Source organism: Thermobia domestica, chromosome 11 (assembly GCF_964235325.1).
Source record: "Thermobia domestica chromosome 11, izTheDome1.hap1.1, whole genome shotgun sequence".
Taxonomy (NCBI): Eukaryota; Metazoa; Arthropoda; class Insecta; order Zygentoma; family Lepismatidae; genus Thermobia; species Thermobia domestica.
In genome coordinates this window covers 249,709,433-249,737,246 of record NC_137464.1, presented here as the reverse complement: position 1 = coordinate 249,737,246, position 27,814 = coordinate 249,709,433, and the positions used below count along the sequence as shown (strand labels likewise).

The following is a 27,814-nucleotide window of genomic DNA, read 5'->3' as shown; positions in this document are numbered from 1 at the left end:
TTTTGCTTCAATGCTCAGCTCAGTTGCAATAATTTTTATTGATAGCGTTCTCTAGTGATGATTTCGCTGGATGACGCAGCTTACAATATACTACACCCAGCTAATCTCACAAATCCAGAGCATGATCGCCACCATGAATATTCAGCTATGCTGTTGATGTTAATGGCTCGCACCGTGATTTATTGCACTTCAGGTTATCGTAGCGTATTCATTTTTCATCACCCGTCATGATAAGCTGCAAGAAAACGTTTTCTTCTGTGTTATTGAAGCAGCACGTTACAGATCATTTTGGGCCTTTCAGCGTCCCTCGGCGTCATCTCGTACGGCTTCCAATTTCTTGCTTGTGAACCATTCTAATGACCTTAAATGTTTGGAAATCGTTGATAGATCAACATTTAATGAGGCTTCAATTTTTTCCTGCGTTTGACTCGAGTCTTCATCGTGTAAAGCTTCTAGTTCCTCATCTTTTAAACTTTTTTTCGGCTAGCCTGGGAGTTCTTTATCTTCCGCATCAAAATCACATTTTGGTAGAATCAAAACCAGTACTCAGATGTTGCAAACATGGAGCATAATCATCATAAGCTTCCGACAGCACTTTCAGTAGCACTTTTCTTTAAATGGAAGCAAGAAAGCAAAGCTTCCCACAAATTGCGTTTTGTAAGGATAGAAGTTGGCATGTTCATTGCTAAAAAAAAAAAAAAAAAAAAAAAGTCTTCTACACTTCCGCAAACTATGACTTTGTGGCAACGAAGTTAGCAATATTGTGCCCCGATGCGATATAGACTAGTTATACCATGTCTTGGAAATCCCGTAAAATAATATACATACCCAATAAGTATCTATCATAATAATTTTATATAAATTTGTGTATTTTATTTCTTTGTCAGCTATTATAATAATAATTATTTCAACAGGTATTAAGTCAGTAGGAAAGAATGGAGAGAAAGTGATGTACGATTTTGAAAGCAAGATCAATCAAGCTGTATTTCCTGGACTCCAAGGAGGGCCACATAACCATGCCATTGCTGCAATAGCCACCGCTTTGAAACAAACCATGACACCAGAATTTCGACAGTATCAGGAGCAGGTTAGTTTTTGCTTCTATATATACTTAACCTAAATTTCTGCGGTTTAAATTTTAGGCATAATTGTTGCACCGTATTATAAAAGATTTTGCTTTAGTAATCCTGTCTTTGAAGATGTTTGCAAGATAAGTTACATATTTCATATATATATAAAAAAATTCATTAATTGCCTTATGGGGTGGAAATTATGGCATATTCATGCTATTGGCAGTCAGGATTTTTAAATTTTATTACTTTCATATATATATATTCTGTTAATTACGAGAATGGATTCAAAAACGAAGAATTACAAAGCTGAGCAAAAAAATATGTATTAACAAGAGAAAGAAAATACAAACGGAAGAAAAGCGGCATATATGTTGATCACTTTTCCATATAATTACTAAATAGATTCAGGCATTTATCAGAACGTAGGACCAACTTTTTTAACCTCGCTTGGTAGAAATTACATCCCTATCCATCAGGGTTGGCTGGTTTAAACCAGCTGTTTCCCGTCCCCCCCCCCAAAAAAAAATGGTTTAAACCAAAAAACGAAAAATGTTCGTAAAAGTGTAAGTGTTCTAAAATCTTGATTAACACACATATGTGGGTTATCACGTTTCACTCCCGTATATTATTCGTATTATATTCAGACCTAAATTCCCCATTCAGTACTCAGATTATGCTATAAAAGCAACTTTTGTTCTTTTTATAACTTTATGAATGTTTCTTTTGAGATTTTTTTTTTTTTTATAGTTTATTATTGTTATGCAATTTCAAAGAAAAATTCTAAATATTGTTTCGTTTTAATAATGTTTACTGTTGGTAAAATAAATCGAAGTGCCGTACTTTTTTTGGGGGGAGAGGGTCATACGAAACCCCACCAGAGGCATTTATTGAAATCAGAAGTATCTTTGGTATCTATTTATGTATAAATGGGTCAGAACCAAAGTGGATTCAAATAATTAGTATCTTTATTCACTTTTCTTACTGATAGGCAAATTAAGTCGTTGTATTTCTTTAACTTAGACTAATAAAAGTCGTAGTAAACTAACTTGGACTAAATTAGTTTTTCTGTACTCTGCAGTATTGTGAAATTGTCCATATGTAATTCTATATAATGGATTCACTTTGCAACTGTGTATTTTTTTGTCCTGAAATGGCTCTTGACAATTATATTAACAAGTATGTAAAGATCAGTACAATGTATGTTTATCAAGAGTCCTTCGTGAGTGAGTCGGCAGACGTATCGCCAGTTAATCCTAGTTTCGAGTTCAAATGGAGGACAATTTCTCTTGAATGTAAGCCGAGAAGCGGTTTGGATTTCGCTTTAAGCTATGTAACCCCTTCCAGCGTAACCCGATTGTTGTATAATAACACCAAGGCGAAGCAAACTTATTTCTGTCCATATGTGATATAAATACGTAGAGCAAATTATTTAAACAAAAAAAAAAAAGTTTAAACCCAAAAAACCTTTTTTTTTTCAATAAAAAACATGGTTTTTGCCAACCCTGCTATCCAGAAGCATTCCTTCAGTGCTGGAAAAACGAAATAGTCACTGGAAGCCAAATATGAGATGGGAGGGGGGAGGATACACACTTCCCACTTGAACTCTTGCAGTAGTGCTTGAGTTTGGCGAGGACGCAGAAGGATGACACCTCCAGTCAAACATGCCACAGTGTTTTCGATGGATGGCTTCACGTAACCTGATCAGCGTTGCGCAATAACTATCGGCAGTTACGGAATGGCCACGCTCCAGATGTTCGAGCGGAATCACACCACATTAATCCCAGAATATGGTTATCATAACTTTACCAGTAGAGGGTATAACCTTAAACTTCTTTCTCATTTGTGATCCAGCATGTTCCCACTCCATACTGCCCCTTTTCCTTGTTGAGATGAAATGACAAAGTCAGGTTTCGTCCCCAGTACGATGTGATCAAGGAAGTTCTGGCTGTCATTGTGGTACCGCTCCAGGAATATGAGACTGCATGTCATTTATGCACGGTACTGTACCTCAATTCCATCTCGGACGCAATTGCACGAACAGTTACTCTTTGATTATTTTGAATATTTTTTTTCCCGTTTGTTCTGTGTTGATGTCCATCTTGCAGAAATTTGACGACCGCATGCTGCCTTATTAGGGTTTTCCACCTCTCCGCCCGCTTGAAAAAAAAAAATCCTCACATATTGTGTGCTCATTGCTTCTTCACCATACAGTTCCACGATCTGACTGAATGTCCTTGTAACTTTCTTTTTTTCTTTCTTTCTTTGGATCCATCCTCGTATATGTTATCCACTAAAGTATAGTACCTCGCTTGTTCATGCTAATCATGTAAGTATAACGTATGCTTTAAGTAAATTTTAGAAAAACTTTCGCTACTTTTTTTTTCTTTCTTTCTTTACGTGTTTTTTGCTATGTTCATATTAAAGTCCATAGAAATTTTTATGTCATAGATTTGAAATCCCCAACACTACATTATATAGTAAGTGGATTTACTCGCAAAAATGTGCAGTGTTTGATTTACAGTTTTTATGCCAAGGTAGGAAAATGGAAATATTAAAACTGTATGAGATTATTATTTTAATAAACAGCATGCATCAGTAACGTGTAACGATTCTATTACGCATTCTATCTCCAAGTTTAGTTAGTTTTCGTGTAGTGAATTTTAGTAAGTCTTTTCGGGTTTAGCCAGATGAATGTATTGATATCCGACGTGTCAAATGCATACATTGTATTCATCTTCAGGGATTGTAATGAAGAGACTGCAAATATGAGCATGTATATATTTCAGAAACTATGTCTCAGTCTCTACTGAGATGCAGAGACCAAGACATAGTTTGAGTTTACATCTCAAATTTCGTTTTCATCTCCGCTCTCCGGCAGTCACATGGATTATGACACGCACCAGTCAGGCTACACTGAGAGAAAGGATTCACTTTACTCACCGTCAACTAGATAAGATTGATCGCTCTTCCCTGCTTTCTCATCTGGAAGTTATTTCGATCCTGTCACCATTTGACTGGGAATATGTGGATGCAGCTACCACATGTAGTGCCGATCTATTCTGACATCTTCCAAGCAAGTAAAGAAGTTTTCACGTTTGCAGACCAAGAAAGCTAGAACCGAGATCCAATGAGAACAAGTACATCGTTAACCTAACAAATAGTTACACGACGCCAGCAATTCCGTGCTGAAGAAAGTATTAAATTTCGTACCTACACTGAAGTACATCCACGCCGAGATCAGAGCTGAATTAAACATGCTGTTAGCCATCTGGTACCGGATGTGAGTAACGAGATGCATATTTTCGAAATACACTGAACTCTAGCCATAAGGCATTGTGAACGGGGTTACGCTTGGCAACAATGTAGGAAAAATGAATGACGTTTATATCGCGATCATGAGTCATGACCTACATATAGCACAAAGCAAACGCCAGTTGCTGTTGGCCCTGGTAGCCGAGTGGGTTAGCGCAACATACTAGTAAGGAATATCGTTGTTGGCGTGGGTTCAAATCCTACGTTAGGAAACTTTTTTTACTATTTTTAATTTTTTTTATAATACTTCTTTCGTTAAAATAAGATTAAAATAATATTCAAAAAGTGATTTAACGATTATTTTCTAAATTTTCATTTAACTTCTTTCATTAAAATAAGTTTGCCCTTGTACTTATACAGATCCATAGCAAAAGTAATAATAAAAATAATAATAATAATAATAATAATAATAATAATAATAATAATAATAATAATAATAATAGAAACGGGTTAGAATGCAATTCAGCATTCGTTTCTGTGCAATGTTGCCAAACCTAATGCCTTCTGGCTAGGGCTGAGTGTATTTCGAAAATATGCTAACGAGATATGAGTGGAAGCCAAACAGCTCCTCTCTAGGACCATTGTACCAAGCTCCAACATAACCACAGCCGAACGTGCTGCTCTTAAGTCGCTTCGTGATAACCCAGACACAACAATACTGCCAGCTGACAAGATTACTGTAACCGTCCTTCTGTCTACACAAGCTTATAAGAAAATGATAGCTGATCTAACTAATCAGAAACCCTACATCAACTATTGAGAGGGAAATCAACCTATTGCTGAAGAAGTCTGGACTTCCCGAAGATCTGCGGAAGAGTGTGTGCATACGAAAGCCGACTACCTCTTACCGAAGATTTACAAGAATGGTCTACCTCTGAGGATCATTGTCAGCGCCATAGGGAGCCCAACATATCGCCTAGTAAAGTACCCCACATCAACTCCAAATCCGTTGGTTGAAAACTGTGGACATCACTTTAAAACTTTGATTTTGTTAAGATCCTGAAGAACCTGAAAGTGAATCCAAGCAAGCTCTTGGTCAGTATCGATGTAGTTTCTGTGTTCACAAGAGTTCCTGTCAAGGATACGATGCAGCTGATACAAAATCACTTCACCCTGAAACTAACTGACCTGTCCCAGCATACACTGACCTTCACGTACTTTTTGTATAATGGATATAGATATATGTATATTCACTCATTCTCTCTCGCTCTCCTGTCATTCCGAACTTCTACATGGATTGGTTTGAATATGAAAGTTTCGACTTAGCGGTTCTTAAGCCGTCCTGTTTCTTTAGATACGATGACGATGCTTTTGCCATGTGTCCAGATGATCCTGAAACACTACAGAATTTTCTGGAATTTCTCAACAGTCGTCACTCTCACATCAAATTCATCATGGAAGTGGAGCAAAATGGACTCCTCCCTTTTCTTGATATTCTTGTTCGGCGTAAACCTGACGGAATATTAGGACACAGCGTATATAGGAAGCCGAAACATGCGGATCTTTATCTCAACGCAAGCAGCTTCCATCACAAGTCACAACGTCTTTGCTTAAACACCTTGACCCACACAGCAGTCTCCGTAAGTGACCAGGAAAGTTTACAAGAGGAATTCAACCATCTTCTTTCTACGCTACAAGAGAATGGTTACAGTCTTGCAGATATCAACATGGCCATAGAAAGGGTCGTTACTTACCAACACCATGTGATCAAAAAAGTTAAGAATGAGGATTATCTCTCTATTATCGTATTATTATTGTCTTCAGCAAACTCAGCAGAATACTTGCCAGTCGTGGTATAAGAGTTATTCATAAACCCCCAGCCAACATCAGATCACTACTCAAACCAGCGAAAGAAAGCCTTCACCTGCGCACTCCTGGTGTATACCGTGTACCATACGAATGTGCCATATGATACATTGAACAAGCTGGACGTACAGTAGAACAACGATGCAAAGAACACAACAGCTACATAAGTTAATTGTATTTTACGTATTCATTAGTATAATTTATTATTCCATTAGTTTATCTAAAAACTTGTAGGCTAGTGGTTAGATATAAATGGACATGCTAATTAAAACTTTGTTGTTCCAGGTTGTGAAGAACGCCCAGGCTGTAGCGAGTGGCCTTCAGAAACTTGGATACAGCATAGCAACTGGAGGAACAGACAACCATCTAATTTTGGTGGATTTAAGAAGCGTTGGATTGTCAGGGGCTAGAGCGGAAAAAATCCTTGAGGATATTTCCATTGCTTGCAATAAAAATACAGGTAATGTAATATTGTCGTTCAGAAATTTTTAGTAGTTAGAAACTGGATGCAGTTAGTTCCCTGTTAACGTTTGATATTTTATTGATGAAGTTAATTGAATTTGATGTGCGTAAGCTATTGATTGTCTGCTTTCATTTTCTATTCTTGTTCAATGAAATACATAAGCTATTAGTAAAATCTCTATAACACCACCATGTTCCCTGAAAATATCAAAAATCTAATTTGGTATAAGCGAGCTGTCTGGGAACATGAAACTTATAAGTTCTTTACTTTAATTTTTTCTCAAGTTTTAAGTTTTTTGTAAATTTGGCAAAAGATAAATCCTACGGATTTTCAACAAATGTAAAATGTAAGATTTAAAAAAAAAAAAAAAAAAAAAAACGCGATTTGTAACTTAGACATTGAAACATTAACAGATGATTATTCATAATATTATACGAAGCTGGCAGAGTATGATACGTACATTTCTACAGGGAAGCATATTGCGTTTCTAATTAAGTTATCAGCTTTTTCCAGCATATTCTCAATGCGATCAACTATCAAAGGGGAAAAAATCAGGAAAATAACCAAAAACTGAGTTTGCCATCCTCGGAGCCGGATCTAGGTATTTTGACATCCTAAGCAAGAAATGTTTTGGCGCCGCGTGCTCCCATCACATTTTCACTCCATCATCCTGCAAATGTAGGGTTGCCAATCTGATTTAGGGATGTTACTTCTCGTTGTTTTATTTTGTTTACGTAAAGGGTTTCTTTACCTAAATAAAAAATACTCTCCTGACCTGGACATAAGCTAATGTTATTTCGATCAACTTGGCAGTGGAGCTTGCTGCCGTATATGATAGCTTCGTTTAATATGTTTACATAGCTTATTATACTAATTGTTCACCCTATTAATGATACAAACCCCAAAAAGCGGGGGGAAGGGAAATCGCCCGCCGCGTCGCCCCTAAAATTTGCCTGCCACAGGTGGTTGCCAAGTTCTATATTGGTGAGCTCACCGTGACCATCCTCATATATATTTGATTCAGAAGGTTGATATTTGCTTACCTGTTCAAATGTATCTATCATGTTTTAACATTCTAATACAGATCTGTCCTCATTGAACATGGAGATTAGTGTTACAAGTATACATTAAGGGGTTATAAAAGGTGTAAAAGTCTTTTCGGGTCAGCCATCCTGAGTAACGTTTTCGTAGATGTTTCCCATTCACACAGGCAAATGTCAGGATGGTACACCCATATCCAAAATTATTGTCGCATGTCTATAAATATATTTTTCTAGGAATATAATTTGATAAAGAATTCGCCGAGTATTTCTTATAATGTTAGTATGTGTATGATCGGCAAAGACATGTATGTGGCAAATTTCATGTCAAAAGAGCAGTAAATAAGAACAATAGAACGAAAATAACATTTTCTTGTCCATTTAGCATCATTTTATTTTACTCATTATAATTTTCGTATTTATAATTCTTTTACTATGAAATTTATCACAAATATACATTTTCCGATTATACACACAGTATCAGTATTAGAAGTACCCTGCAAAATCATTATCAAATCATATTCTTACAAGAAGACAGTTATAGATATGCGACAGTAATTTTGGACATGAGTGTACCTAACATAAAAGTACCAGGTCGCTTCCTATCTTCCTTCCCACTTCCCCAGGTAATCATCCCTTATACGTGACGGATTTAAAAAAACACATTTCCACCAAATCACCTAAAATGTAATAATTCAGTTCTTCTCAAGAGATTAAAGTATGTTTAGAAATGTAACTAACTTATTCTTTTGCCATTTTAATATATTTTCACAGTTCCCGGTGATAAGAGTGCCTTGAATCCAAGTGGTATTCGATTGGGGACGCCAGCTCTTACTACTCGGGGAATGGTTGAGAAGGATATTGAGCAGGTTGTGGAGTTCATACATCGAGGTAAGGTGTTTCAAGAGTGATAGTTTTCGGAAGTGATGTAATATAAGTTTATAATTCTCATTTTAGAAGTGAGATTTTTGTCATGACATGAATTCAGAACTCAGTAACGAGCTTAGCTAATTTTCAGAAAGTCGTGCGTAGGTTAGAGCGTAAAGTCACTTTATAAGCTCGCTAAACTGATATTCTTTAAAATGAAGTATCGATAAGTAATTAAGGCCTGTGCACGAGAAGGTATTTACTTTTGTATGTAAGTAAGGGCTGTCGTAGAAATAAAGTAACTACTTTAAATTCTGTTTGTTAATCTGTCTTCCACTTCATTTTAAATTATTAATAGTGTAATGTTCTTCAAATTTAGCTGTAATTTCTTGTAGTACATTCGCTGATTTCGTGATACAGCGCATGTAATTCCCTTATCGCATCAATCATACGTAGCTTAACTGTTCACATTGATACACACAGTTAAACTCAGCCAGGCATTTCAGCTAAAAAAGGCTTTGCTTGTCGAGAGTCATCTGTACGATAAATACTGGACGTTTGCGCAACTTCGGCATTTGTTTGTTTATTTCTGGGACAGCCCTCACATAGACTTACTTTTTTTAAGAGAAAAGTAGGAGTCTGCAGATTTGAACCCCATCAACTTTGCCATCTGAATAATTTCGAAACATTAGATGCAAGCTGTAAAAAGCTGGGATGGGATCAACGTCAGCAGACGATAATTACTGCAGTAATTGCTTTAGATCCTCGTGCAATATACGAAGAACATTAAGAGTAATTGATCAGACATGTGGGACATTGCTTTAAAACAATGTCTGTTCATTAGTCCTTCCATTGCTTCTAGATTTCATTTTTGAGTATGTACGTGGTGCCCCAAAAATATGTACTTATAGTAACTAAATATATATTTATTGCTGAAGAAAGAGAACCACATCTACCGTACATGCCCGATATCAGGCTCTCGCATTTTATTATTCTTTAGTCATATTCTCAGGATATGGCTTCTGTTGCAGGTCCTAAGAAAAAGCACGATCGGGTCAAACCTATCGCACTGATCCCATCACAAACATGCTATACACAAGACAAAAGTCGACTACATACCTACACAGTTCTTCTGTTTACTTGCTTCCGCTGATCTCTGTTACCACCACTATCCTTGCAATTCAGTAATTTCTACTGGTGGCGCTAATGCCTTACACAGTTTGTCCAGGAACTCTCTTAACATTTTAATTTGAATCCTTTTAATTACATATGCAGTTTCTCTTTGGGTAAACTGATGTTTGGGCCACCCTGTTCATCAACACTGCTATGTGTATCAATTTTAATTTGTCATTACACTGCCGTATTCAAGTAATTGTGCACCTTTAAATATTTCCATGGAACAAAAACTAGTTAAAATGATCTGTAGGATTAACAAAATCTCGTATCAGCTTATACTATCATCACAGACACAGACAGACAAATAAACTGGGAATTTCTATTTTTACAACTTGAGTCACCCTTCCAATTATTTGTCGATTATTTATTCACTTGATTATAACTTCCTACAAGCCACTCAACGCACATGATTATAACTTCCAATTATTACAATTAGAGTGAAAGAAATATTTCGACTCCTAAAACAGAACCATCCTATATCTGTGGCGGAAGGAGTTTCCTTGTTGCTACTAAGATGAAATCTGAAAAACGAACTTTCTTTACTATTTTCTATGTATAATAAATAGCCTAATGGTTTTGTCTCATACTTTTAATACAATGCGTAAAGGAATGTGCTCGTGTTATATTTTGGCATCGTAACAACTCTTCATCCTCAAAATCTCCTTGGACTGTATAAAGCCAAGAAGTTTGTTTTAAAGTCGTCGACATGAAATTGTGGTTGAAAGCTACATCGCGCTGGCACAGTATTATTACATACGTGTAGTACCAGCAGGCCCAAACGTCGTCACTATAAAACAACGATAAACTAGAAGTGCGGGAAAGCGTGGATGCGATAGTGTGAACTGAAGTACAGAACGGGTGTAAGCTAATATTAGCATTCTTAGTTCGCAATGAAGAGGTCCCTGGTTCTAATCCAATGGCCGGTCTGAGTTTCTTCCTGTTCTATCAGGTAAATGGTACAATCCGCGGCAAAAAACCTGCAACATGAGCATATAAGTTTATTGTGAAATGACGAAGTCTTTTGCTCCAAAATAAGTGTGCACGGGAGGAGGCAGAGGTTTATCCTGACGTGATTCGTTCCACTTAGACGTTATGTTCATTCCCTGTGCTGTTAGGCGTAGTTTCACAATAAACTTACATCCTCATGTTGCAGGTTTTTTGCCGCGGATTGTACCATTAAATAGAGGCCTTACTTCCTTTCCTATTTTTATTCTTACTGATGGCAGTGTTTATTGGCCTGTCAGAGATTTCCTGGAAGTTGATTAAGCGAGGGACTGAATTGTATGCATGATATTGAACCGCACAGGTTTTCCTGTATCACTCCAACTCTCATTACTTTGTAACTCATTTTAAGATTTGTGTTGCAGGTCTTCAGTTGGCGAAGGAGGTGCAGAAGGTTTCTGGCCCTAAACTCGTTGAGTTCAAGCGAGTGTTGGCAGAAGACGAGACATTCAAACAGAAAGTAGCAGCTCTAAGGGATGAGGTGGAAACCTTCGCAAGGAAGTTCCCTCTACCAGGATATTCAGAGTATTAACAATTTTTATCCACCTTAGATTAAAAATAGCGCAACGAATCTCATTTTACAGCGAGAAATGATATAGTTCATTTACAACGAGAAGAGACCAGTTACTTGGATAATTATAAAACCAATCTAGATACTGGTTATTACTTTTATGCTCGAGGTGCCATCAGATGTTATTCTTGCCAATTTTTATATCTACAAAACAATGATAAAACGTATTAGGGAATATTTGACCAAAAGAATTGCTAGAACGAATTATAATTATTTTGGAACGAAGAACTTAAATGTTACGCATTATATTATGCGAAGTGATTGTTTTGTGATAAGTGATAAGGTTGTGTAAAAACGCGTGTTTCAGTTTAGATTTTTGCTCAATGATGTAGATCTATAGAAACATTCCATTTTTCAAAATCAAAATCTAGTTGAATTTGAAGCTCGGTAATAGGGATTTATGTATATACAAGTATATTATATTCCCTCGTAGGTATCATTACACAGTTATGCCCATTTCTATGGATGTCTACTAGTTCAAAAGTTTCATTGATGCCAATTTGGCCCATATGTTATTCCACTAAATCTAGACAGGCATTTAATTCTAGATAGCAAATACGCTATTACATGATAGATTCTTTACGTTTATAGTCAATTTAATAGTTGAAGTTAAAGAGTTTAGTGATTTGTAGATTACTCCCATTCTGGACTGGAAAGCAGTCTGTCATCTTCATATACCATCCGTAGTGACGTCTGCGATCAGAAAAAATTGCCATTCGTATCAAACTGTTAGCAAGCGTATTTCCTATCTAGAATTAAGTAGAACAGATATGAAGAATGTGGATTATATCAGGTGTCACATATTACTTATTTAGTGTTATTATATATATAATTCATTTAAATAATGCATAATGCATTTATATAAAATTTCTTTCCGCTTATCGACTAACAGAAAAGGTGAGGTAGATATCCTAAATCTTAAGTGATGGAGTCACTCAATATGTTAAGCTAGTGTTTTTTGTTGTCATTGTACCATCAGATGAATGATTACTGTGTGTCATTAACAAGCTAAATTCGAAATATAGTGTACAATAAGATGTTAAGAGCAAGATTTGCAAAAACTTCCATAGGTAATTAACAAAAAATTGGCTAGTTACCAATGAATCCTCCCTTGAAAAATTTAAAGATTTTGACGTTTCGGAACTCTCAGCTGGTTCCTTCGTTCGAAACGTCAAAATCTTTAAATTTTTCAAGGGAGGATTCATTGGTGAGTAGCCAATTTTTTTGTTAATTTTGAATATCCTCCCATGCGCACATGTAACTATAATTCCATAGGTAATGCTTATTTAATAAGAAAAGGAACATGTTTAGAAAAATTATATTTTTTATATTCAGCAAGTGATTTGGTATTTACGTATTTCATTCTAGAAATGCAAAGGCCAGTAGAAAATATGAGAAGTGAAGATAGTTTGTAGTAGATACGTGTATATAAAACAAGTTATGCTCGCAACATATTTACAGATGTCAAGCTGTATCGTAATGGAATGCCAGAAATAAGCGTGCTACTTGTAGCATCATGAAAAAAAAAAAAAAAAAAAAAAGGTTTAAAAAAGCTTGTGGGTTTACGTTAGGAGAAACGCATTGAAGAAGATATCGAACCGAACCGACTCATTAGCACAGACGCACCTCTCCTCACTCTGTACGTAGATTACGTGCAAACTACATTGTAGTGGAAATCTCGTAAGGGCAAATATCCTGTTGCCTAAAACAAAACTCAAGAGCCAAAGAGATGGATTTTATCAAATTAAAATTCTTCCATATCGGTTAGCTTGCTTCTCTAAATTCAGCCTATATTCAATTCAACTGTGATACGTGTTCATTCATATAAGTACTGGATAGTGCTAGCTCGATTCACGCCTACGTGCTTATTTCTCGTTCTGTGAATTAGAGTACAGTTTTTGCATCAAAAGACTGCATCATATTTCAGGCAAAAATTTTCTGATAGGCCTTATTATCTGGAGAACTACATATGGTGTAGCCAAACCCAAGCTATCACTTAACTCAATATCATGTGCTTATTCCGTTAATAAAAAAAAAAAAAAAAAAAGGGGGGGGGGGTCCGTTCAAAAATTTTGTGGCCGATGATCTTAAAGCTAATTATTGGCCAAGATCACAATCTTATCCTATTAGTGATTTCCTGTTCTCATTAGGTATGCTTGCACGGGGAAGGGTCTGAGCCATGCAAGGAGCGAAGGAGCAAGAAAATAAAGAAATATGCAAGTACAACAGTTTTTAGAGCGCAATTTGAAATCACTGTCAGTTTCTGAGTTTAGTGTTCTACGTTCTTACGCAACACCAAGGCTCCGAACCACGACCGGGCGTGGGGTGCGTAGACGATCATACAAGATCTGCCCTTACTGTATAAACCGTTTCCCACCATACTGTCGTCTCCAAAAAAGCTGTATTACTGGACCACCACCAGTAATAGCAAAGTCCATGCTATCCCATTTTATGGGTGCATCGATTTTTCGCCCTAAGACAGATGGAAGTTACACCTAAGAAATCATTCCTACTACTTTACCAAGTGCAATACTCACACTAATTTTTGGTGCATATTATCACGAAATTAGTAGAAATTTTATAGATAGATAGATTTTGACCATAGTACCAACACACAACGAACACCCGTAAATCTGTCGAATTGTTCAATGTTCGAAGAAAAACTGTTAATTCTTTTTAACAAGGTTAAGTTGGCACAGTGAGAAAAGGTGCAATGTTTTTAAACGAATAATCATTGTTTGCATTCTAACAATCCCTTCGCACCTGCTCCTTACCGACGCAGCCCGGCGCTGGTCTAGTAGTTTCGGCTTGCCCTGAACTGGAATAGTTAATGCTTGTAGTAACTACCTAGCACGGATTGTGGTACTTGTACTTTGCTTGGATAATCGTTTTTCATAACACACATTATGGGTACAGTTTTACTATGCGGATCCACAGATTATATAAAGTACAGAAAAAATTGGGCAACTTTTTAATTTGCCCATTTTTTGTCGAGAACAGAATCCAACCAACCCCTGTGGGGTTTCTAACCCGTTCCTACTACTATTACTACTACTACTACTACTACTTATACTGTGGATCCGTATAGTAAAACTGCACGCAAGTATGTATGCATATTATCAATTTAATTTGTATGTACTTATTTAGGCATGCGCCAAGATAATAATATAGAATGTATTAGGATATATATTCAACTTGACATCTCGTAAAACTGCACGAAACTTCGTATTTAATATCTGTGGGTTTCTACTTCATTAATACAATTGTTCTTCGGTGGTGTGCCTTGAAGTGGAATGATTACGAATTGCAAACTTCATTAAACCTTTGCGGGAATGACTTGATGTTTGAAACCGAAATATTGGGACTTATTAGATTGGTACAAGGTACCACAGCATTGTATTGGCATTTATTCACAGTAGTTGATCAAGTCAGCGTTTAGGCCATCGCAGCTGCGTTGTAAATAAATCAGTCGAGTCAATCACAATACGTATAATTGTTCTTCGTAAAAATATAATTAACAATTAAACGAAATTGTTCTTATGGGGATTTTTTACTGTCTACAGAGAAAGTACTAATTTTGTTCTACTAATGATGTCCGAGTAAATTCACTTATTTGAATACGATTTTGGGTAGCGTACACAAAATTAGTGTTGTCAGTGCAGATCTATCGTATGAATCCATACATAAATTCACTGAATATATACTTCTTTTTCAGTAAATAGACTTTTTGTATCTTAATTATTTTTGAGGTGTGGACTGGCATTCCTCTGTACAAATTCACTTTAGAGGGGGGGGGGGTTCAATGTATGTACACAATAAGAATTATTGTGCAAAAGACACTAACCAACTATGTTAGGTGGCCACTAAAAAGCACGAATACTTTCTAACAGAGTCAGGTCAGGAACACAAAAGGGTGGCCCGAGCCGAAGCAAGGGAGGTGCGTACATAGGGAGCAGACGCGACAGCGAAGGTGGGTATACATATAAACGAGGATATCGTAAACTACTGTATATAGCATAAAATTACTCACCTTACGTGTTGAATTATATATTTGTATGTTACTAAAGATGTTATAGGTAATATCCCGATATGCTTTCATTGCATGCATATTTGTGTTTCAAAGTAACATAACACATTAACAAATTACACAGTTATGTGTATCCGTTAACTCTTGGACATTTCTATAGTTGCGCGTCATGATTTAGCACATTGACTTTGATACTTTATTCACTTCACTACTGTGGTTACTAGCTACCTAATGGGCTAATCCTGTTAATGACAAGTTAGACTCTCATTAATGTATTTTTACGTTACAGGCAAGAACACAACATATTTAGATTATTTACACACTAGTCTATTAAAATATTACGATTTGTTCTGTAAATTTTACAAATGTGTGGATCCTTACAATGAATCTACACCCAGAAAATTCAATTTGGTAAATTTGTTCCATATAAATTATCGGATATTAAAATATAACAATGGGAAAGTGCTCTTGCTTTCGATTTACTCGTACAAGAACATGTTATGTGGCATATGTATAAAGTTTTACTTTTGTATTTTACTTTGTTATAATTTCCAATTGTTTACATCCCAATGTAATTTGAATTTGATAGTACTATATTTTAATTCCGTTGTTAGTAAAGTAAGTTAGCTTTTTCGAGATGGTAGACAGTATTGATTTTTACAAATGATGAAAATTATTGGTGCTTGTAGAGATTGTTGATGAACGTTATTTGTAAGTAAATGAATTTGGAATTGGAAGTAGTTAGTACTCGACATCTAATGGCTAAATTTTCACGCAAACTGTTTCAACAGAATTTGTATTTTTATATGGTTTTATAAGCTCCGTTACTAAGTAATAGATATATTTTGATGATTGGATTTTGGAATAATAATGATCTCTGTATAAAATATTTAATGATCTTATTATTTGATTCCTTTTTCCCTTATTGTTAAGATTGGGTGTTTCAAGGATATTCATGAGAGGAAAACAATAAATGGAACACCCAGAAATCACTATCCCATGTGAATGACCCCCCCTCCCAATGGTTATGTAGTTAATGTACGTGAATTCTGCGTGGGAGCCTGTGTCGAACCTTCAATCTAACCAACTAATGGTCATGCGCACAGGGTCTCACATCTATGCACGGATTGTAGGGTTCATTAAAGGACTGTATCAGTATCTTGTATATTCTGCTTCAATACAGGTCTATAGTCTTGCATGTGAAACGGCCATAGTAGTACCGAGTAGTGGCATTTTGGGAAATGATGTTCTACACTTCTTCCAACTGATAGCGCAGTTTGCTAAGGTTTGGCACTGGAGCTATAGAGCGTACTCTGTCGTGGAGTTCCACTTTCTCAGTGGGTACAGATCTGGTAATTCTGAAGGCCAGAGGTGACGCATTATTTGGAGAACATATTGGGAACATAAGTGCATTGTTGTATTGATAGAGAACATTTTTCTTGATAGAACTGTTTGGGTGGTGGTATACAAATGTGAAACGAACAGTCATTGCAGGCTATGATGCCTGGTATTGCCTATGTTGCTGTTGTACAGTAAGGGACACTTCTGGATGATACACCCATATGGACATTTACACAAAACTGTGCCATCCGGAAGTGTCCCTTACTGTACATGCTGTGTAGAAGGTGGCGCTCACCCAGTCGATGCATACTGGCAAACGACGATTACTAGCCCCTGGGAAAATCGATTTTCATCCTTAAACCCAAATGCTGCATCCAGTAAAGTGTTGCAGATACGCCAAGCTGAAGCCTTGGCTGCGACATTGGCCCTAACTGAAGCATTCAACTTGGATCCGCAATGACGATTAAATTGATGTGGATGTCCAGGCGTGCATCCTAAGTCGCTATCATCAGGAACAAGGGAGATGTGATATGCACCTTCCTCGGACCAATGATGCACAGCGGATACTTCCTGTTCAACTTTGTTTGCGCCATTGGGGGCGCGGTGGCTCAGTGGTAGAGCGTTCACCTCCGGTACTTGGGGTCCCGGGTTCGATACCGGCTCGCGCCGTGTGGACAAACACCGTGCTCGTGGGTTTTCTCGGGGTACTCCCGTTTCCTTCCACTTTCTTCATTTCACCATTTCACTCATCTCTCATCATCACCGTCCCCTTTAGCCTAACCGGCATAACGTGGGACGTAAAACTTAATTTTTTTTTGCGCCATTCTACGTAACGATTACTCGGCCTCCCGCAGGCTCTCGATATGGCTTTGCTCAAACTGTTAACTGCACGAACTGCGCTCACCTACATCTAAAGTTTAAAAAAAGTTTACTGGTCATTCATTCACTTACGTTATGGGTCCTGCTAAATGGTAACGTTGCATTTTTATTTAACATTGGGCGTATAAACAGTGTACAGCCCAAAGTTACCCTGATACCATCTCATGACCCTGTTACCATGTGGAAAGTACGCACTGAATGCAAGATGGCGTACGAAATTGAGTGTGCGCATGCGTAACATTTACCGTACATTTGTATCGTTAAGTTGTGCCCTACATTTTGTCCATGGTCGTAGTTTCCGAATGAAATATCTGGTCAAGACTTTTGGAATATCCTATATATTCCCTTACCGTCTTTGCAGATACTAAATTCTATATTTCAGAATTCTAAATAGAGTACTATCTTTCCTGATCCTTTTTAGTACGATACTTTTGAATCACCTTTCTTCCTTTCAGGACTGAGGCTGTTCGAGACGTGAACCCGTTTGTGTCATTCAAATTATTTAACTATGAATAGTGTTAAGTTTTGACTTAGTATTGTAATTGTATGATTATATTATGTATTTTTTATACAGCGTGATTCAAAATGATGTGAACAATTACAACTCCTTATAACTCTTTTATTAATCGTCCAAATAGCTTCAAATCTTACAGTTAAATGCTAAAACTCTCCGTTTTTGTGATTAAAAAAAAAATGAAAATAGTACATCACAAATGTTCTATGTGGGTCCCCTTTGTTACCCTGCATACATCTATTCGGTATTCCAATTCCGCCCAGACCCGTTTCAACATGTTTGCATCAACAGTTTGCACTGCAGCAGTGATGCGCTCTTTGAGTTCATTCACATCTTGGGGTAGAGGGGGTTTGTAGACAATGTGTCTTAGATGTCCCCACAGAAAAAATCGCAGGGGTTAAGTCCGGTGATCTCGGTGGCCAGCGTAGAAGCTGATGTTCATTTTTACCTGATTGTCCAATCCAGCGGTGTGGCAGTCTGTTGTTGAGGAAATTTCTAACGTGGTGAAAGTGACGTGGAGCTCCATCCAATTGATAGATGAACTTTGCACTGTCATGTTCGAGCTGTGGCATAAGCCACGTAGTAAGCATTTGTAGAAATGTTTGTCCAGTCATAGTTCCTTCGTCAAAGAAGTACGGGCCATAAACTTGTGAAGATGAAATTGCACAAAACACATTCGACTTCGGTGAATCACGCACAATTTCACAGATTTTGTGAGGCTTCTCAGTTCCCCAAATGCGAACATTTTGTTTATTCACTCTTCCTGTCACATGGAAAGTAGCTTCATCACTGAAACAAAGTTTGCCCAAAAAATCATCAACACTGTACAACTCTTGAAATGACTCACAAAAAGTCTTGCGACACTTGTGATCATTAGGTGTTGAGTGTTGTAACAACTGCACTCGATACGGATACATCTTTAAATATTTACGCACTACACGCCAAGCAGTTGTGTGAGGCATTTGAAGCTCTTTGCTAACTCTCCTTGTTGACTTTTGTGGGCTGCGTTGAAAACTGGTTCGAACCCCTTCGACATCTGCCTCAGAAGTGGACAGTCTACCGGGCGATTTTTCTTTACAAATGCATCCCGTTCTGTTGAATTTGTCATACCAATTACGTATGGAGTTCTTTGATGGTGGATCTTCATGAAATTTTGTGCGGAACTAGCGTTGAACACTAACAACAGACAGACAAACGGAAAACTGTAAAATGCAAAATGCTCTCTCTGCACCACAGGCAGCGGAACTAATCACTCTGCCACCTAGCGGATAAATTTTAAACTACTACGCTCGTTCCAAACAAAACTTGAGGATAATATTGAAAGTATTTCCATAGATATTTCATTGTTGATAGAGTATTATCACTTATAGAACGTTTCCTTATCGTTCACATCATTTTGAATCACGCCGTATTATTTATATCAATGAGACACATTATACTGAAGAGTTAAAACAAGTTATAATTGTTACACAAAGCTATGTGTAAACGATATAGCAGAACTGTAACAGTGTATTGTTAGTTTGTACAGAATAGCAAATTTCCTGTCCGAAGACATGAAATTTCTTCATTAGATGCAAAACTCCAGCCGCTAAAATAGATCCGTTTGGCCATTAAAACAGCAGCGACGCTTGTGTTTTTGTCAAAACAAAGTGAAAGTCCCCATTTCATCTCGTGTGTTAGCACAACGCAAAATATGCATGTCAAACAGGAAATTAAAACATGTTATAGACTCGAAATTGCGTCTGCACATCGGCAGAATTACATTTCCATTGATGAGATATATAAAATTTTAAAAATTAAAATGTTTCAGTTTTACGTTCTACAGTTATGCCGGCTAGGCTAAAGGAGACTGTGCGCGAACTATTATAGGGAAAAGGGTTACACAAAAGATAACTTGTTATCAACTACGAATTTTGTAAAATTGATACAGCTAACAGTTTTTCTGTAAATTCTACTCTTAAACCTTTATCACGAGACCCTATTACCCTTTTAAAAAATGAAAGATAGCAAATATCGAGTGTACACCCATATTTCCTCCCATTTCAACACCGAGGACCTACGGCTTAACGTGGAATCCAAGCCACATTATCTCCTACCGGGAGCTGTACTATTTATTTAAACATAAAATATACTTATTTTTGTGTTTTATGTTTTGCAATAGTTTCTAATGAAAATACCAGTTTCCAATCAAAAATATTCTGCGTTATCTGAAAAAAAGAAAGTATATATGTAAAATCCAAGAATCACGTATCTTCCATTTTTTACCCCTTAAAGATGTGGCATCCCTAATTGCACGTCATGATGATATCGTCGGAAAATGGGGTATGTTTAAATCAAATTCGTTTCCAACTGGACAATGTATGACGTTTCTTCAGTGTTAAAAGTGAATAAATATCCTCTTCATCTCGATGTCTGAAACTGCTTTAAATTTTGGACGAAAATAAAAATTTCAAACAACGAAAAATACGATAGTCCTACTATGAGAAGAAACTTACCAAAAATCTTTTTTCGTGAACAATAACTGGAAATGAAAATAAGATCTTAATATAATAAAGGAAACTCTTTATGTACAAAAAGATACAGAACGAAGACGTGCATTGAAGTTATCTACACATAATTAACGAAACAAGACGAAGCTGAAACTTAAACCGAACAACATTATTAAGAAATCATTCTTGGAAAAAACAAAGATAGTTTGACACAAAATACATATATATAACTTTACGACTTCCAAGTTTTTGGTTTGAAATGAAAAAGCCAATTAAGAACCAGAAATACCTTGAAAAGAACTGAAACAAAGAAGGGATTGTTTCTAACATGAAATCCCACTACCTTTTAATAATAACAATAAAACAATGAACATTTTGTTACATATACACTACTTATCCATTATTTTACACTAACTTCTTCAAATTTTGCCAGATATGTTGTTAAAATCCTTAATAATTTACTCCCAAGATTTTAAACTTTTGAAGAAAACAATTCGCGTCTACTGATAAATGGCGATAGCATTTGCTACATATAAGTCAGGATACGCAACTGACCCCTTTATATACTGCGTCCCTATCCTTGTTTTTCTTACCGATACAGTTTCAATGGGCAATTCCATCTTCTTCAGTCGGCGTATTTTCGCGTAACTATCATCCATATCCTTAATTCATATGTTTGTTTATTTGAGTTGTAAATTTTGGTTTGGTATCCAACTGAATGTGTGTATTTAAGATGAGTAAATGATTTCTCTGGATATAATCATCACACCTTTTCTATTCAAATGTGGTATTTTTAAAAATCAATTTAGTGGAAGGCGGAGAATGGTTTACGCATCTTAAAATAGAGTAGAACAATCTGCACATGATCACGAAGATTACAAACCGGGAATTACAACTGAAATGAAGTAACAGATACAGGAATTACGGATGTGAATGTCCAAGTGTACTTCAACTGCACTGAAATACTTCACCAAATGTCACTTTACACTTTTTTGTGCCTAGTGGGACAAAAAGACGAGGTTTGCACTCTTATTAATATAAAAGGACATTCTAAGAAGTATATATATATATATAATTTTGTCTCTCTCCCCAGGGCACTGACGAAGGCGACAGAGATCACTGAAACAGTTTATTACAAATAAAATACACCTGGATGCAGTACGCTGTTATATTTTTTTTTTTACAAATTATATAAATATGCATCAAATCATATCTTCAAATAGATGTGAATAATAGTTGCGCGAAGATTCACCGACTCAATAAGGTGAAAGTGTCCATTGAAATGGTGTTGGTAATAAACAAAAACAAAGGCATAGTACATTAAGATGAGTTATCTATTCTTTGCTAGATATGTATTTCTCTATTGTTCTTTTTCGCTTTTTCATGTTAAACATTTACACTTCCCTGTTGCAATTCTGTTCGAAGTATTACTGGCCCTTACCTATCTGAAATCATACAGGTAACATAATTGACAAGATACAGTAAATTTCTTTCCAGTGGTTCTATCTAAAATATATTATTTTCCTAAAATCATTTATAAAAAGTTAAATAACTTTTAATTCAACCTTAGACTGATACACGTTACTCTTATCACAACATTTAACCAAAAAAGGAAACAAAGAAAACTGGAAGAAGAAAAAAAAGAAGAAACAAATGAATCAGTCTAAGCGTTCTGCACATAAGTGTTAACATCACCATTCCGTAATCAGTCGATTTAAGAAGTTAACACACACAAATAACTCCTTTTTTCTCATTTTCGCTTGACCATCACCACAATGAACTATAAAAATATTTTTTTTCACTAACAGTACAAATCAAACAATATTATATTACCTGATGGTAACAGTGAACATGTACAGTTATTTTACGCGTTGCAATAAAGACAATAGATTGTGGATAAGAGAGAAGGAATTGACCTTTACATAAGGTAAACATTAACACATACTGGGAACTGGAAATTACATCAACATTGTAAAATAGTTAAATTATGTTTATTCTTAGTGACCATTCACTTTGTTTTGTTCACCAAAGGAACATATTAAATGAAGCCCCTTACATTTCGATTAAGACAACTCTCTGCAGACCACATTACTCAGAAATGGTATGACCTAGAGAACGAGCATTCGGATCAATCGCTCGAATATAAATTGAACAACACATTCTTTTGCCGCTCGTAGATATTACATATTAATGTATATTTAACATTTTAGTACTGACGCGGATTGTTATGAACACCCCATATCGTCAAACGTAAATCTCCGGATTGATTAAGAGCCTGTCATTAAAAATATTCAAAATTTACCATTTTTCTATTCCTTATTTTTCATAAGTGAAAAGAGATAATGAAATGCAACTTAACTACAATCATAGATAATGTTGTTCTACAACAGAAATATGAACCTGAAGAATTTTCAGTGTTGCCATCCATAGTAATTACAGTGTTGCCAGAATAACATTTCCCCCCTAAGGTAAGGCAGCGACTACACGAACGAATTCTACTGAATTTGATTACGTATCATGTTGTTTTGATATCCTGTGAACTACTTTCGAAATAACATTATTATTTAATTTTAATAGCTATGTTAAAACGATTTTGTTTATTACAAACTAAATACAACTATTATTTAAAAAGTAGTTCACAGAATACCAAAACAACATGATAGTAATCAAATGCAGTTGAGTTCATTCCTCTAGTCGCTGCCTTAACTTAGATTTTTGGGGAAAATGTTATTCTGGCAACACTGTAATTTCTATGGATGCCAACATTGAAAATTCTTCCGGTTGATATTTTCTGTTGTAGAATAACATTATCTATGATTGTGGTAAGTTGCATTTCATTGTCTTCTTTTACTTATGAAAAACAAGCAAAAGAAAAATGGTAAATTTTGTATTATTTTTACTATGTCAAGCTCTTAAGTTTAAGTCACCACTCAGTATCTAGTACCTTTTTACTTAAGTCTTATCTAAACATATATAACTTTGAAAACAACTGTATCCCAATTGCTATTTTTGAATTCTTACACAATTGATACATGACGTGCAGTAGTAGTAATGTTGGTCACCTGACAAATTACGTTGATCATTTGGTTATAATGTGTAGTGACTGGTATAACGGTAAAAACACAGATACATACTAAAAGGTAACCAATTACTTTTGTTTTCCAATAAATTACAAACAATATACGATTGTATGAGTGGAAAGGTTTTATATACATATAGTAACAGTATAATATCTTATTTTGTCCTGTGAATGTTTCATGAAAAATTTATGTAAGTTATTTGAAAAGTAAATTAACGTAGGTGAAAATGTTCAATTTTACTTATGAAACACAATAAGGAGTATCTATCTATATGTTAAAAAAGAAAATTTTAAAGACACATTTTCTTTGGAATGTTCGTAATACCCCGCGCCACAACTAATGTTAAAAGTCAGCATGCTACTAGGGAAGGTTAATTAATATAATTTCATTCAATAACACGATTTTCCAAGAAACTGTTCGTAAGGAGAGAGAGAGATACTTTTGTATAGCCGCATCTCCGGAAAATTAGTGCTTTATCGAAAATAAAATTACAGGAATTAATACAAATAATAATAATGTTACTAGATAAAATTTTGTACAGTTCAAGTACGCTGAATAACACTTTATGCCGTAATCCAAATTCAGTCTCGATTTGAGAGTTTTATTATTATTATCCTCGATGAGAAAAATAAAAATAAATCTTTTAAGTTAATCAACTGAAATCCTGCTGCCTGAAAGTTATTTCTTACCTCGAAACTTTTATTTGAACATCACATTTCAAAAAGTTTAAAGCATTCAAATATATGCATACAGATTCATTTCAGAGGGAAAATAAAGTGGTAACAGTAAACCAGAGTAACTTTTTTTTTTACTATTTAACCATTATAATTATTATTATCTCAACCTATATACCCTCTTTTGATCCTTATTTGTAAAAAATTTCTTAACGTAAATTTGTAACAAAATGAAACTAACAAATTTAGTAAATATATACTTCTCTACACCAGTGGTTCCTTAACTAGGAGGCGCGTGACATGGGAGAAGTAAAGAACAAATCAAAAGAGGCAAGTTAACGACAGAAATAATTCGTGAAATTATAACTGAAATACCAGTGGCAATGAATATTTAATTTAACTGCAGCAAACTTTACAGAGCCTATGTGTTTGATATTTCTTTCCCACTCTTATTCAGGATATTTTTGATTAATGAAAATTAAATAATTAGACAAACTAATTATTTCCGAAATTGTCAAAAATGAGTACAAAATGCAATTTTAGTATACTACACGGATTTCAAAACTTACAAGTAAGATCAAAACAAGAAAGGTTTGTGCATGCAATGTTGCATCTGAAATTACAGAAGTCAGACAAAAAACACGTATAACCAACGAACGCGAAGGTCGAGTGACGTGAAATATGCATGATTTACGAACGCGAGTGCTAAGTAAACAAGACTGGGAATATTTACTCTATATTATACAAACATTAATAGAACATTTGGAAAATATCATAACTCTAAAAATATGTCTGGCTCGAAAAGAACGAAAGATGTTATATAATATGTGAACGAAATTCCATCATCATTACTGAAGCTATTTACCCATCTATTCTGTTAATATTGCTTTTTGCATTGTTTGCCTTTTCAACTTAATTTCTTCTATAGCTAATAACATTTATTAATACTAATAACAAAATTTCTCATTCTCTTACTTCGTTAAAGAATATCGGCTATTTAAAATATATATATACGTCTACGAGCGACAAACTCCCTTCACCGAGAGCTATGACTTAATCCATGTGTAAGGAAGATTGTTTTAAAACATTTCTATTCAAGACTCAATCACAACAATCCTGGAGACGAATTACACTTTTAATATTTTGTTTTCTTATGAAATATTAGATAAATATATACAGTGTTTTCTCATCTTTTGTTTAACGAAATACTGTATTTTATTATTGTTAATTTCAAAAAAAGAAATCCATTGTTTGCATCAGAACAAGTGCATATATATTTTATTTTATTTTATTTTATTTATTTATTTATTTTTTACATGACATTCTCTCAAATGAACTGACGCTCAGCATTCGCATCCACACCGACACTCCTCACACAACACGCACAGATTATTTATATATTATTTCTGTTAAAGACATTAAATTGTCTGCACGTTACTAGATTTTCTTGCTGTACTCTTCTTTTGAAATGGGTTTGTTAAACATTTCTATTGACAGGTGGAGCTTGCAGTTACGTAACAACAGTCTTGTGTATCAGTCTAAATCTTCTGTTTCCATTGCTTGTGAATGTGACGGCGCTTCTTCATCAGAATCATGGTCATCCAGACCACTTAGCAACGAACGGAAGAAATTCCCTGCATAATTTAAACAGAAATAAATCAATACGTTTTATATTATCACACACTGAACAGAGCAACACAGTACAGTTGACCTATTGCTGATAAATTACGAAAATGGGTGCATCTTACTCCTTCTTCATACAAAGACAAAAAGAATCATTAATATAACGGACTACGCTTATATTATTTAGCCCAGTGGTGGCGAAATGGCAGCCCGCGGACTGGATATAGCCCACTAATAAAAATTTACGATGTATTTCTTTTTAACTGAATTTGTAACGGAAGACAGTACTGGCCATTATAATAAAACCTGAATCGAGTCTTCACTTCAATTTGCAATTTTGACGAACTTTATTGTTTTACTAAAAGTAAAATTTGTTTAATTGTGCATTAAACATTTTGTTTTAATACAGTAAAAGCCCAAAACAGCACGGTTCGAAATACCGCGGATTCGGATGTAACACGAAAAATTATGTCCGCTAATAATATATAACTTTAGTTTTGAAAGTTAAAACAGTAAAAATTCTGCAAAGTGTGGATCTGCAGTACAATTTTATCGTTAGACCTGCATTCGTATTTCTGTAGAATATCAATGCACGAATATTACTCTCCTCGGGATCGATTTTAATCACTTCTACCTACGTACGTTCACATTTCGATATCCTGTTGTGAAGTAGGTAAAGAATGTCCCACAGCAACCGAATTATATCAAACTTTTACTGTATTTAAATAATGATAATAATTTGTTATTAAATTGTCATTACTGTATATTTATTTTTTGATTTCTCTGGTCTGCAAGTATCATTTTTATTTTGTCTCCTGGCCCTCAGAGCGTTATAAGGTTATTATCATTGTTTTAAGCTACAAAGAATGGATAATTAACGACAATGAATGAGCATGAAAAAATGGTAAAATGAGAATGTAGGAGGAAATGGAAGAACCCGAGGAAACCCACAAACTCATTTGTCCTAGGATTCAATCAGGGACCCTAACACTAGACGTGGGCGCTCCATTTTTTTTTCTTTTTTTTAAAAGGATATATGATGCAAATAATTACATAACTCCCTCTCTGTGATTTTGACTACTGTAATCCTGTGAAGTGGTAATTGTTTCAAGAGACAAATCAGGTGCAGGGAAATTTTAATCTGTCTTCAGAAAATATTCTTACAAAAGAAGTGAATAAAAAGCCTTTAAAAATACTTTTTAGTCTACCACATCATAATACGATCTTTTATCTGACCTATAATTCATACCAACTCCTCTAAATAATGCAATAATGCTATGACCAACAATTACAAACAAATGTGCCAGAACACATGGGTTCGACACTTCTATACTTGTTAACTTCACCCAATTTATTGTAATCTCAAGGGAACATACGAATACCGAGATAGGTAGATGAATTTGACGGTTTTTAATGTTAAGGTGTTATCTTTAAAGAGTAGTTTACTTCAATCCGTAGAGGTATTGATATATGCTATAAATTGTACTAAGCAATACGTAACAAATCATATCCATCAAACCCCACATTCAAAACCATCTTTATTTATTTATATCCAATAAGTGTTTAAAGCTCGTAGGCTAACGACTATCTTAAAATCCATTAACTATGCGATTACCATCAAATTACAATGAAAACAACATATTCGTACTGTGGTTATGCTTAAATTTTAGACTTGAAATTCTAATTGGGGTGAATTGCGAGAGGTTTTTGTAACTTAAACATAACCATTTTTTCTTATACTCCTGATAGAGTTATATAACATTAATTTGGTAAATTTAGATACAAATAAAAGATATAAGCCTTAATATGTGTGACTGATTTAATGTTTTTGGTCAGTTGTTATGTGGTATTGGCCAATTGTTTGTGTATTGATACAC

The 27,814-nt window shown here is 35.3% G+C and overlaps 2 protein-coding genes across 8 annotated transcripts in view; one reads left to right on the top strand and one right to left on the bottom strand.

The window, feature by feature from the left end:
• Positions 1–16,226, top strand: part of Shmt (serine hydroxymethyl transferase) — a 54,780-nt gene extending 38,554 nt beyond the window's left edge. For all 7 annotated transcript variants that reach the window (XM_081731992.1, XM_081731994.1, XM_081731997.1 and 4 more), the window contains 4 exons: positions 915–1,087; positions 6,477–6,651; positions 8,469–8,585; positions 11,105–16,226. In XM_081731992.1, the coding sequence (XP_081588118.1) occupies positions 915–1,087; positions 6,477–6,651; positions 8,469–8,585; positions 11,105–11,271 (632 nt within the window). In that variant the 3' untranslated portion in view covers positions 11,272–16,226. The remainder of the gene's footprint in view (positions 1–914; positions 1,088–6,476; positions 6,652–8,468; positions 8,586–11,104) is intronic.
• Positions 16,227–20,612: 4,386 nt separating this feature from the next.
• The window catches only part of LOC145664908 (Golgi to ER traffic protein 4 homolog), a 43,189-nt gene continuing 35,987 nt past the window's right edge, over positions 20,613–27,814 (bottom strand). Inside the window, exon 8 of the mRNA XM_081731990.1 lies at positions 20,613–25,948. Coding sequence (XP_081588116.1) covers positions 25,848–25,948 — 101 coding nt within the window. The 3' untranslated portion in view covers positions 20,613–25,847. The remainder of the gene's footprint in view (positions 25,949–27,814) is intronic.